General features: G+C 39.5%; 2 protein-coding genes across 13 annotated transcripts in view; one reads left to right on the forward strand and one right to left on the reverse strand.

Moving 5' to 3' along the window:
• The window catches only part of CFI (complement factor I), a 74,344-nt gene extending 72,820 nt beyond the window's left edge, over nucleotides 1-1,524 (reverse strand). For 5 of the 10 annotated variants that reach the window (XM_054683277.2, XM_054683276.2, XM_054683280.2 and 2 more), the window contains exons 1-2: nucleotides 1,380-1,494; nucleotides 856-993 (exon numbers count right to left, since the gene is read on the reverse strand). The gene's annotated coding sequence lies outside the window, so the exon portion shown is untranslated. Of the gene's footprint in view, nucleotides 1-855; nucleotides 994-1,379 lie in introns of all 10 variants that reach the window. The other 5 variants (XM_054683282.2, XM_063809737.1, XM_024356187.3 and 2 more) reach the window with 4 other exon arrangements.
• GAR1 (GAR1 ribonucleoprotein) lies at nucleotides 1,500-10,782 on the forward strand. Of its 3 annotated transcripts, none has more exons than XM_063809738.1 (7): nucleotides 1,500-1,570; nucleotides 2,169-2,417; nucleotides 3,977-4,131; nucleotides 5,060-5,119; nucleotides 8,396-8,537; nucleotides 10,009-10,077; nucleotides 10,463-10,782. In XM_063809738.1, exons 2-7 carry the CDS (start codon nucleotides 2,177-2,179, stop codon nucleotides 10,474-10,476), a joined length of 681 nt encoding a protein of 226 aa, XP_063665808.1. In that variant the 5' UTR covers nucleotides 1,500-1,570; nucleotides 2,169-2,176; the 3' UTR covers nucleotides 10,477-10,782. The 3 variants fall into 3 exon arrangements, with proteins under 3 accessions (XP_063665808.1, XP_009446402.4, XP_009446403.4); XM_009448127.5 differs by having other exon boundaries at nucleotides 1,537-1,828; XM_009448128.5 differs by having other exon boundaries at nucleotides 1,550-2,029.
• The last annotated feature ends 365 nt before the right edge of the window (nucleotides 10,783-11,147 follow it).

The following is an 11,147-nucleotide window of genomic DNA, read 5'->3' on the forward strand; positions in this document are numbered from 1 at the left end:
CACCTGGCCTGATTTGTGCTTCTACAAGTTTTGGATTTCTGAGAAAGAAGAGCAGCTTGACATTTTTAGGAAAGTAATAAACATTTTGACATACTTTTAAACTTCTTGTTCAAGCAAGCTTTTTCTTACTAAGTTTTAAGAGTAAAGACAAAAATCATCTCATTTCAGTTGAAAATGCAATCTGTGTGTGACAATCTCAAGTTCAATTCAGAATTGAGCAAATACACAGCAAAAGACAAGCAAAGGTTTCACACTAAATAGGTAATTTTCATTTTTTGTTTCAAAAATAATACACTTATATAGGCCCATAAAAAGACCAACATTCGTTAAAATCAAATTGCAGCATTTACTAAACTAAAAGAAAAAGAACAAGTAAAGTTTCCTCTCTCACTTATTTTGTTTTTTGTTTGTTTTGAGACCAAGCCTTGCTCTGTCGTCCAGGCTGGAGTGCAGTGGCGTGATCTCGGCTCACGGCAACCTCCGCCTCCCGGGTTCAAGCGATTCTCCTGCCTCAGCCTCCCGAGTAGCTGCGATTACAGGCGTGTGCCACCATGCCCGGCTAATTTTGACATTTTTAGTAGAGAAGGGGTTTCACCGTATTGGCCAGGCTGGTCTTGAACTCCTGACCTCAAGTGATCCATCCGCCTTGGCCTCCCAAAGTGCTGGGATTACAGGCGTGAGCCACCGCGCCCCGCCTACAAAGGTATTTTAAAATCCCATTTACAATAATCCTCTGAATTAGATAGGTACCAAGTTCCACCCTCTTCTAAACACGAGATCAAATATCAAGGTAAGGTCTCAGAGGGTTTGGGTGTAAAAGACTCCAACCAAATTTAATAAATGGGAAGTCATTACCTTTATTTGTGAGAGAAGCTTTGGAGAATGTGGGGGAAGCTGATGTCAAATATAAAGGGCTTAAAGAGAGAAGAGGGAGAGGAGCTTCCAGCACAGTCCAGTTCACAGCCCGTCGGTGCTCAAAACATACTTGAATATCTGGTACAAAAGATAAAAATGATGGTTTGGTTTTCCATAAGACAGCATAGTTTCTTTAAAATTACACACACACATGCATTGCTTTTCTTCCTTTAATTAGTTGAGACCATAGGACAAAAGAAGAGGCATAGTTGAGCGCGTAATGGTGCGAAAATCAAAAGGTTGGGAAGAAACAAGAAACTCAGATAAACGCTTCCGTCGGCTGTGACAGGTTCTGAGGCGCCCAGATCTACTGGACATAGGGCGGCTCAGAAGCCTCAGAGACCTGTCCGCACAGTTGCTGAAGTTAGCAACAAATTAGTGAGTGCTGTTGCGGGCCATTTTGCAGCCAGAGAAGCAAATGCGCAAATGCGCCCAGCCAGTCAGCACGGACTTCAAGAACCAACCTCATTCCTTGCAAGGTGCTTCAGTTCTGGCCGTTAGGGCGGCAACCAAACAGAAACCTGCCCCGCCTCTGGGAGAGAAGGCGGATCCCTAACGCCAGCTATCTCCAAGAGCAACATTGCCGCAGCACTTCCGGGACGTCGTGCTGCAAAGGACGCCGCTGTTATACGTCACTTCCACGGCTCCGCGTCAGGCAAGTTGACCCCTCTGTTGTAAATTAGTGGTTAAGGTTATCTATTATTGCCACTTTTCCAGCGCTAAAGGCTGTTTTGGAACCAGTGTTGCTTGTTCCGCGGGTGATTGGCTTTTTTTTTGGCAAACCAGTTATTAAAGTTTCTGGTCTTTAAAAAACTCTGTGGCGGTACGGTAGCCGAGGAGGTTCCAGCGCGGCGGAAGTACCCCGCGGGTGGGTGTGTGCGCGAGGCCAGGGCCAGAGGGGCACGTGGCGCCGGTGAGTGGCCGTAGAAGCCGGAGGATTTGAAAATGCTGGACGTGGAACCCAGCTGCCGGAGGGAGGGAGGAAGGAAGGGGATGCGGTGCGAAGACCGTGCTGTCTGTAGGGGGAGGAGTTACTAATCATGGGGCGGCAAGGGTGGTGTGTGGTCGGTCGGCGCTCACGAGACCATGGAGAAGTAAACTCTTCACCCATCAGGTTGGTGGCTGTCTGACCGTGGGTAAGGTGACAGGGCTGCTTTTGTCTCCTTTATGGTGTTCTCACCGGGACTCCGAGGGGTTGGAGTATACTCAGAGGCTACAGTGATTAGAAGACATGGGTCGTTTTTTTTCATCAGGGAGGAGAATGTCTTTTCGAGGCGGAGGTCGTGGAGGCTTTAATCGAGGTGGTGGAGGTGGCGGCTTCAACCGAGGCGGTGGAGGTGGCGGCTTCAACCGAGGCGGCAGCAGCAACCACTTCCGAGGTGGAGGCGGCGGTGGAGGCGGCGGCAGTTTCAGAGGCGGCGGCAGGGGAGGATTTGGACGAGGGGGTGGCCGCGGAGGCTTTAACAAAGGCCAAGACCAAGGACCTCCAGAACGTGTAGTCTGTATGCAGTCTTCAATATTTAGCCTATTTGAAGGAGTAGGTGTGGGTTGGGGGTTTGTGTTGTTAGGCAGCAAGTTTGGGACACACAAGCCTGTGTGGAGAATGTAGCATGTAAGTGTGGAGTTGGGAGATCAAGAAAGCTGAGGGATACTTAGAATGCATCATGGGGGTGGAACTTGAGGGTTGACAGGAAGATATTAAATAGGTAATCGTGAGTACTTATCCCTAATTCCCCGATTTTACAGATGAGAAAACTATGATTTAGGGTTAAGTTTTTTTGCTAGGGTTATAAGGTTAGTGATAAGTGATCAATTAGTGATATAGCTGAAATACAGGCTGGGTGCGGGCTCACGCCTGTAATCCCAACACTTTGGGAAGCTAAGACGGGAGGATCTTTTGAAGCCGGGAGTTAGAGACCAGCCTGGATAATAAAGCAGGAGACCCTGTCTGTACAGAAAAGAAAGAAATACAAAGCCAAGTATTCTGACTCCAAAGCCCATGCTTTCTGTTACTACTCAAAAGTAGATAAGTGAGAAAACAATTTGCTTGAGAGGGAAACTGCCAGAGAGGAAATCTAGAAAAATACCTATTTAGGGTAGTTTTAGAGTAATTAACAATGAGATGGGAATGGAAGTCACAGAAAGTGAAACTTACTACATTAAAGAGGAGAGAGGATGAATAGTGTCTAACTAAGAATGGCTTGGATGAGTATGCAGGATGGTTTGAAAGGAGCAGTTTCTAGAATAAAAGGTCCCAGCCCACAAGCTGTTGTACCAGTCCATACATGAGACCTTGAGAGCCTGAATCAGGATGGTGACAGTGAGGAAAAAAAAGGAAGGGTTAGATAGGAGAGAGATTTCAAAGGAAACAAAATCGGTAGAACTTAGCTAATGCTGATAATAAAGGGTTCCAGGTTTTGAGCTTGGGTGATAGGAATGAAGACTTGGTTTTGCAGGAATGTGGTATTTTAGTTTGGGGTGACAGTCTACTTAGAAATAAAGGTAGTTATTTTGAGATTCCAGATGTCCTTGAAAACAATGAATCATTGTTAAAGAAGTGGTAGTGGGAATGGAAAAGTTCTAAGGCAAGATAAAAAAAAAAAAAAAGAATGAAGGCTGATTCTGTTAGGCATTGAAGAAAAGGGAGAACTAAGAGAATGAAGCAGAGTTTTGAATCAGATAATAAGTTATAATAACATAACTGTTACAGGTTGAATGGTGTCAATGTGCCAGGCACTGTTCTAAGCACTTGACATCTGTTATTCCATTGAGTGCTTACATTACTGTATATTAGGTATAGCTATACATTATATGTTATTAGTGCATACTAAAAATGAGACACTGAATTAGAGAGAGGGTGGGTAACTTCTCCTAGGTCACATAGCTAGTGTGTTGTGGAGTTGGTATACCAGCCCAGGAAGTCCTAAGACTGTGGTCTTCTGCCTCAGAGGAGAGCAGTTATGGTGAAGTCCCAGGTAGCCAAAAAGAAAGCTTCCAGAAGCAGTTGGTCAGTATCGTTTGAAATAGTTCTATGTTTTAACATTTTCTTTTGCTGTTTCAGTATTAGGAGAGTTCCTGCATCCCTGTGAAGATGACATAGTTTGTAAATGTACCACAGATGAAAATAAGGTGCCTTATTTCAATGCTCCTGTTTACTTAGAAAACAAAGAACAAATTGGAAAAGTGGATGAAATATTTGGACAACTTAGAGATTTTGTATCCTTTTTCATTGGAAGGCCTGATAATATTCAAAGGTTGCTATTTATATTTTTCTGAGGAGGCAGTTAAGTATAAATTAAAGTTGTTGCTTCATTAAATTAGACAGGATTGCTACAGATTGGACCATGAAGGAGAATCAAGGGGAGAATGTATTCATCCATAGATATTAAAATGACAGACCCTAGAACGGTGACTTTTTTTTTGGAAAATTCTATTAATGATGGCCATTTGGATAAGTACTACAGGATTAAGTTGGCTGATTTGGATGTAGTGGTGCCACTGGAAATGTAGAATTAGAAGTTGTTTGGTGCCCCCACTACTCTGGAAACTCCTTCCTTCCTTTCTCTCTCTCTCTTTTTCTCTTTCTCTTTCTCTCTTTCTTTCTTTCTCTCTTTCTTTCTCTCTCTTCTCTCTCTCTTTCTTTCTCTCTCTTGCTCTTTCCCTGCCTTCTTCCCTCCCTCCCTTCCTCCCTTCCTTCCTTTCTTTTTTCCTTTTTTTTTTTTTTTTTTGACAGAGACTCACTCTGTTGCCCAGGATGGAGTGCAGTGGCACGATCTCATCTCACTACAACCTCCGCCTCCTGGGTTCGAGCAATTCTCGTGCCTCAGCCTTTCAAGTAGCTGAGATTACAGGTGAGTGCCACCATGCCCGGCTGATTTTTGTATTTTTGGTGGAGGTGGGGTTTCACCATGTTGGCCAGGCTGGTCTCAAACTCCTGGCCTCAAGTGATCCATCCGCCTTGGCCCCCTGAAGTGCTGGGTTTGCAGGTGTGAGCCACCATGCCCAGCCCCTGGAAATTCATTTCTTATCTTTCCTATATATGGCCATACATTCTAACCTTGTTTTTGAAATTATACATGAATTCAGAACATTCGATATCATCTTTCATCTTAATTGCTCATTTGTTCCTTAATGAAAATAATAGTATTTTTCAGTTAAGTTGTCAGAAAACATGAAGGCTTCATCCTTTAAAAAACTACAGAAGGTGAGTCAAACTTATGATACTTGGGATCCTTGGTTTTATAAGGGAACGACCTATCTTAGGAAAGTCCTACTTGGAGCACTTGAGACTTTCCCAACATATCACTAGTAAAGCTCTTAAACTGAAATGTTCCATGCTATAAATATTGAACACACTAATCTTTAAAAGTGATTTATTTGATACAGCCTTTAGAAAGTAAAAATTACAACTTTTGCTCATATTACCACAATCTGTAAACTGCTAGAGTAAGAGTTTTTTGTTTATGTAAAACTCTCTTATTGAAAAGCTTTCATGACCAAACATTCTAGGTAGAATCTTAATTTATAAAACTTATGTTATTTGAGAGGCGGTAGGTACTAAGTGATTTCACAAGAACTTCAATAACATGATATATGCTATGAAGGAAAAATACAGGTTGCCATGAGAAGCTTTGTAGTGCCACCAGCTTTTTAGTCTGTAGTGTTTCCTGAAAAAGTGAGCTTGAAGCTGAGGCCTGATTGTTGACTAACAGTGATTTCCACACCTGGTTGTGTGTCAGAGTTATCTTGGGGAGCTTTTAAGAAGATGTATCTCTAGTTTCCACTTCTGGAAATTTGACCTAGGAGCTCTTAAGTAGTGTCCAGGATTCAATTTTAAAAAGGAAAAGCACTTGGATAATTTTGATGTAGTTAGTCAAACACTTGAGAGCTGCTGAGCTAGTCAAAGAGGAAGAGGAAAGTGCATTCCAAGTAGAGAAAACAGTATGTGCAGTCTCTGAGAGCAGGCAACTGAAAGGATACAAAAAGGCAGACATATAGGTTAGGAATGAAACATTTAGGAGAGGTGGGGAAAGTTGTGAATTAAGACCAGAGAGGTAGGAGGGGGCTTGATTAACTTAAGCCTTCAGGTGACAGGGAAGAGTTTAGACCTTAGTTTCAATTGTGTTTTATTTTTGAATAATGGGATAACACAGTTAAATGAATGCTTCAAAAGAATACTGGGAAGATAAAAAAGGCACCTTGGGAAGAGGTCAATATTGTGTGAGAGGGGCCAGATAGGAGGCTATAATAGTAGTTCTAAAAGAGATGGTATTTTGGACTCGGTAGTGACAGTGGAAATGGAAAAAATGGATTTATGAAAGATACAGGAAGTAGAATCAATAGGACTTGGTAATTGACTAGCTATTGAAATTGAAGAAGTAAAAAAATCACCATCTTTCAGATGTCTGACATCAACATCTTTGTGGGTGATGGTACCAATTAATGAAATGGGCAACAATGCAGAGGAGGGGGATTGGGGGAAGATAATGAGTTGGGTTTTGGACATAGTGAGGTTGAGGTACTTGTGAGACAGTCATGGTCAGTTTAAAGGAAGAGTCTAGACTGGAAATAGAATTGGGAATTTGTTAAGTATACAGACAGTACATGAAACATTGTAGGAAGAAAGAATGAAAGGAAAAGAGCACCTATGAAGAGTTTTGGGGCACCTCCTAAAACTAAAGGTCTGGTAGTGGAAACTCAGAAGTAATTGCCAGTTTAAAAAAAAAAGGCAAACCACAAGCCTGTCATAAAAGTGGTATCACAAAAATTGAAAGAGTGTTTCCAGGAGGGACTGCTTAGCTATGGCAAAAGGCTGCAAAGTGTTCATTGGAAGACAGCCACATAGACATCAGGGAGTCATGGAGCCAGTGCATTGGTGGGCCCGGGAGCCAGAATGGATTAGGAAATGAGAGGGAGACAATAGCTTGTTGTCAGCATATGGCTACTAGTTGTAGAAACCTTGGCAAGTACTCAGGGGATTGACTGCTTCTGGCGTGCCTGGAGCTGTTGAGCCCAGAAAGAAACAATGCTGAAAAGGGATTCTCATCTTGTGACCTGAAAAAAAAATGCTGGTAATAGCCACTTAAATTCATCAGAATCCCTTAAATCACTTAAATTTCTCAGAATTATTTATTTGGGGGCTTATTGTTTAGTTTTTTGGGTTTTTGCTTTTTAATTACAGATATTAACTTGAGTACATTCTACCTCTCCCGGTTTCCATACCCCCTGCTATGTTGAGATTCAGCCCTCCTTACCCAGCCTGCATTATTGCGAAGTTTGTAGACCAGTGCTCTCCACTTGAACTTTTTGTAGTGATGGGAATCCCTGCCCAGTAAAGTAGCTCTTAGCCACATGTAGCTATTGAGCACCTGAAGTGTGGCTCATGTGACTCAGGAACTGACTTTTTAAACATTAATTAATGTAAATATAAGCCACCTGTGGCTGGTGGCTGCCATATTGAACAATGTAGATCTAGACAATATTTTTGAGATGATGGGCTGTGAAGGGAAGATGAGTAATAAGGTGATATCTAGAGAGGGATTCAGAGATCTTATTATAAGTCATATATTACAGTTTTGAAATCCTCATGTGTTTTATGTAGAAGAACTATGATACAATATGCTCTTTACATCTCATTATTTGAGAAATGTCCTCTTTAACCCCAATTATAGGATGGGTATAGTTTCTGTATATCCTTCATTACTTTGTGTGTTCAGAAGATACCCTTTTGATCCTTTATTAAAGACTTGAAACAACTAGTATGCGAATGCTTTATTTTGAATTTTAATGCTGTGTTTTTTAATAGTTTTATTTTTCTTACGGCAGTTCTGTTGAGTGGAAATGTTAAATAATCTATTTCTAAAGAGAAATGATATTGAATTGGTCTTGATTTTTTAATATGCATGTAATGCTTATTGTGTGCCAAAGTACAAGTGCCTTATATACATCAATTTTTGATCATCACACAAACATGTGAGATAGATACTCTATTCTCTACATTTTACAGATAAGGAAACTAAGGTAAACTAACACAGGAATAGAAAACCAAACACCACATGTTCTCACTTGTAAGTGAGAGTTGAACAGTGAGAACACATGGACACAGGGAGGGAAACATCACACACCTGGGCCTGTCGGGGGATGGGGGGAAGGGGAGGGAGAGCAATAGGGCAAATACCCAATGCATACGGGGCTTAAAACCTAGATGATGGGTTGATAGGTGCAGCAAACCACCATGGCACATGTATACCTATGTAACAAACCTGCACGTTCTGCACATGTATCCCAGAACTTAAAGTAAAAAAAAAAAAAAAGAAACCTAAGTTAGTAAGAAATTAAGTCTCTACCCAGGGATATGTAGTAGAAAGTGGTAGGATTGGGGTTTGAACCCAGGCAGTTTTGACTCTATCATGTAGCTTCTTAATGATTATACTATACTGTCCCCCAAGTTGTATACTAATTGCTTCTATTATGTTTCCAGTTTTATATAGACCCATATAAGCTGCTGCCACTGCAGAGGTTTTTACCTCGACCTCCAGGTGAGAAAGGACCTCCAAGAGGTGGTGGCAGGGGAGGCCGAGGAGGAGGAAGAGGAGGAGGTGGCAGAGGTGGTGGCAGAGGCGGTAAGTTACTTGGGGAAAATTTCTAATGAAATTAACTGTGACTTTCACAGCTAATTCATATAATACAATTTAGCTTTGTACATAGCAAACCTCCCTTATGGTTCTTTTTATTAAAGCTGCTTTCCAATATTGGCAGATTGTCCATAATAATAATGCTTCATTTCAACAACTTACTTAAAAAGAAGAAAATCTACTAAAGTATACTTTTGAGGGACTTCATTTCTTTGGGTTATTCATGTTTTCTTGGACATTTTAATAAACCGTAAGATTATCTTAATTTTAATTCCTTACTTAATATTATTGAGTGTAGATTGCATGCTGAAAGCTGGTCATACATTCTTTTAATTTTCATGTATATATTTTTAATACTCAGCGAAACCTTTTGAGATAGATGATATCCTTATTTTATGAATGAGGAAATGGAGACTTACAGAAATTAATTTGCCCCAATCAAACAATTGGCAGACCCAAGAATTAAAATGCATATCTTCTGATGTCAAGAACTATTACTAATAAATTCATTACTGTGATCTCACTGTTGTGATGTATGCCTTTCCCCCAAGGTTTTGGGGTATTTTGATGTATGCCTGTTTTGATGTATGCCTTTCCCCCAAGGTTTGGGCACGTTCATCATTATGGACAGCTAGGTGATGAGCAGGGCTCTGGGGAGTGGGGCTGCCATGCCCTGTGAGTAGGAGAAGGGCAAGTGATGGGGTAATGGGCAGAGCCAAAGTGGAAAGGGAGAGGAGCTGAAAGTTGGGCTTGGACAGCTTTTGTTACTGGATCAGAAAAAGAGAAGGAACGCCTCACTTTTGGCGTTTCTCAATTTAGTCACCATTTCACTCCATAAAGGTATTTTTTTGTGTCCATATAGGTAGGAAAATTTTCAGGGGTACCTTCTTGAGAATTTGATGAACAGAGATTCCCCTATTCTCATGTGATGTTGAGTATCATTTAACATTTCAAAAAATTCACAGCTGTCTTAGTTTTTTAAAATCTTACTTATGTAGCTCAGTTAATCTTAACTATCATATTTATTATCTTACCCCCAGAGCAAAAGCACCCATATCTGCCACCCTTTGTTGTTAGGATAAAAAGCCACAGTTCCATCAAACTATCCTTAGTTGAATCAAAAAAGTATTTATCATAAGCAAGAGCTAAGGCAATAGTCATACATTTAACAAGACTGAATCATACTTTAACAAGTTTTTCTAATTTATTGAAATGGAATAATCTGGGGTTTTAGCCTGTTGCCCAGTTGGTAAACTACTACAGTTTCTCCATTTTTATCTTCTAAAATTTTTTCTGTGATAAAATATGTGAATCTATATTTATTCATTATAATTATAGTTATTGTATTGATCTTTTTAGGCTTATCAATATAAGAGGTTATACAGTTAATAACTTAATGATTATTATATTCTATTGTTATTTAAATACTTTGCATTATTATTTAATAAATGTTTTTTAGGTGGTTTTAGAGGTGGAAGAGGAGGTGGAGGTGGGGGCTTCAGAGGAGGAAGAGGTGGTGGTTTCAGAGGTGAGTATTTTAAAAAGTCTTTAAATTGCTTAATTTTTAAAATTGATATTATCTGGCATTTTCTGTTTTTACTTAAGTTTAATTTTCTCTGCCAGCAAGTATATAGAACACCATGGTGTTCTTTGCTTAGCCTAATTTGTGGTTTCATTTTATATCACTTTTTTTTTTGCCTTTTCTTTTCAATTTTTTCACCTAATTCTAATTTGTTTTGCTTTATTATTAATTTGAAAAATAAAGGTGTAATATGAATGACAGTTAAATTTGGTAAAGTATGTTTGCTAAACATTATTGGAACTAATGCTGATTTTAAACTTGAGATTTAGGTTATAATACTATTAAAAATCCATTTTCTGTGCCCTTAATACTTTAATTTTCTCTTAATCAGGGAGAGGACATTAAGTGAAACAGTTGACAGACATCACCAGTTGACTTCTGCGTTAACCTGCATGATCTGTTTCTACTATGGATTGGAAACTTGTTTCTTGAACAAGTCTTGAAGATCTTGGTCATTTTATGACAATGGATCTAAAATGTCAGCATCATGCAAAGTGCAACGGAATAGTGAATTTTGCTCTAAAAGAGCATGAACAAGTCTTTCTAATGTTTTGTACAGTGCCTGGCACTCTGTGGGTGCTCAATAAATGGATAGGAGTTTTCATTTGAAGCATATTTGAATTTTTAAAATAAAGTGTTTTATTCCCTTAAGTTATTTAGAGTGTGTTTATTAAATGAAACCCATTTTTTAAAGTAGAAAGGAATAACTAAAGCTTAAACCCAGTGAATTGCAGATGGAAAAAAGGATTTGTTTATTTATATTACTGATCTTTTAAAAAATAGACTACTGTAGCAGTACTTTAAGATAATTTACAAGTTGACACTGCCTTTCAAAACTCTGGCCTTTTATGTATGAGAAGATAGCTTTGTATTTGCCTTTTGTATTTTAATACATAAATCAGTTAAGCTGTTTCTCTAATTGCAATTAATAATTGATTTAAAAATTTTCCATATTAGTAATGTATTAAAGATGCAGTAGCTCTGTTGAAGTGAAAACTATAGCAAGAAATTTCTAA

The sequence above is a fragment of the Pan troglodytes genome, chromosome 3 (genome assembly GCF_028858775.2).
Source record: "Pan troglodytes isolate AG18354 chromosome 3, NHGRI_mPanTro3-v2.0_pri, whole genome shotgun sequence".
NCBI lineage: Eukaryota > Metazoa > Chordata > Mammalia > Primates > Hominidae > Pan > Pan troglodytes.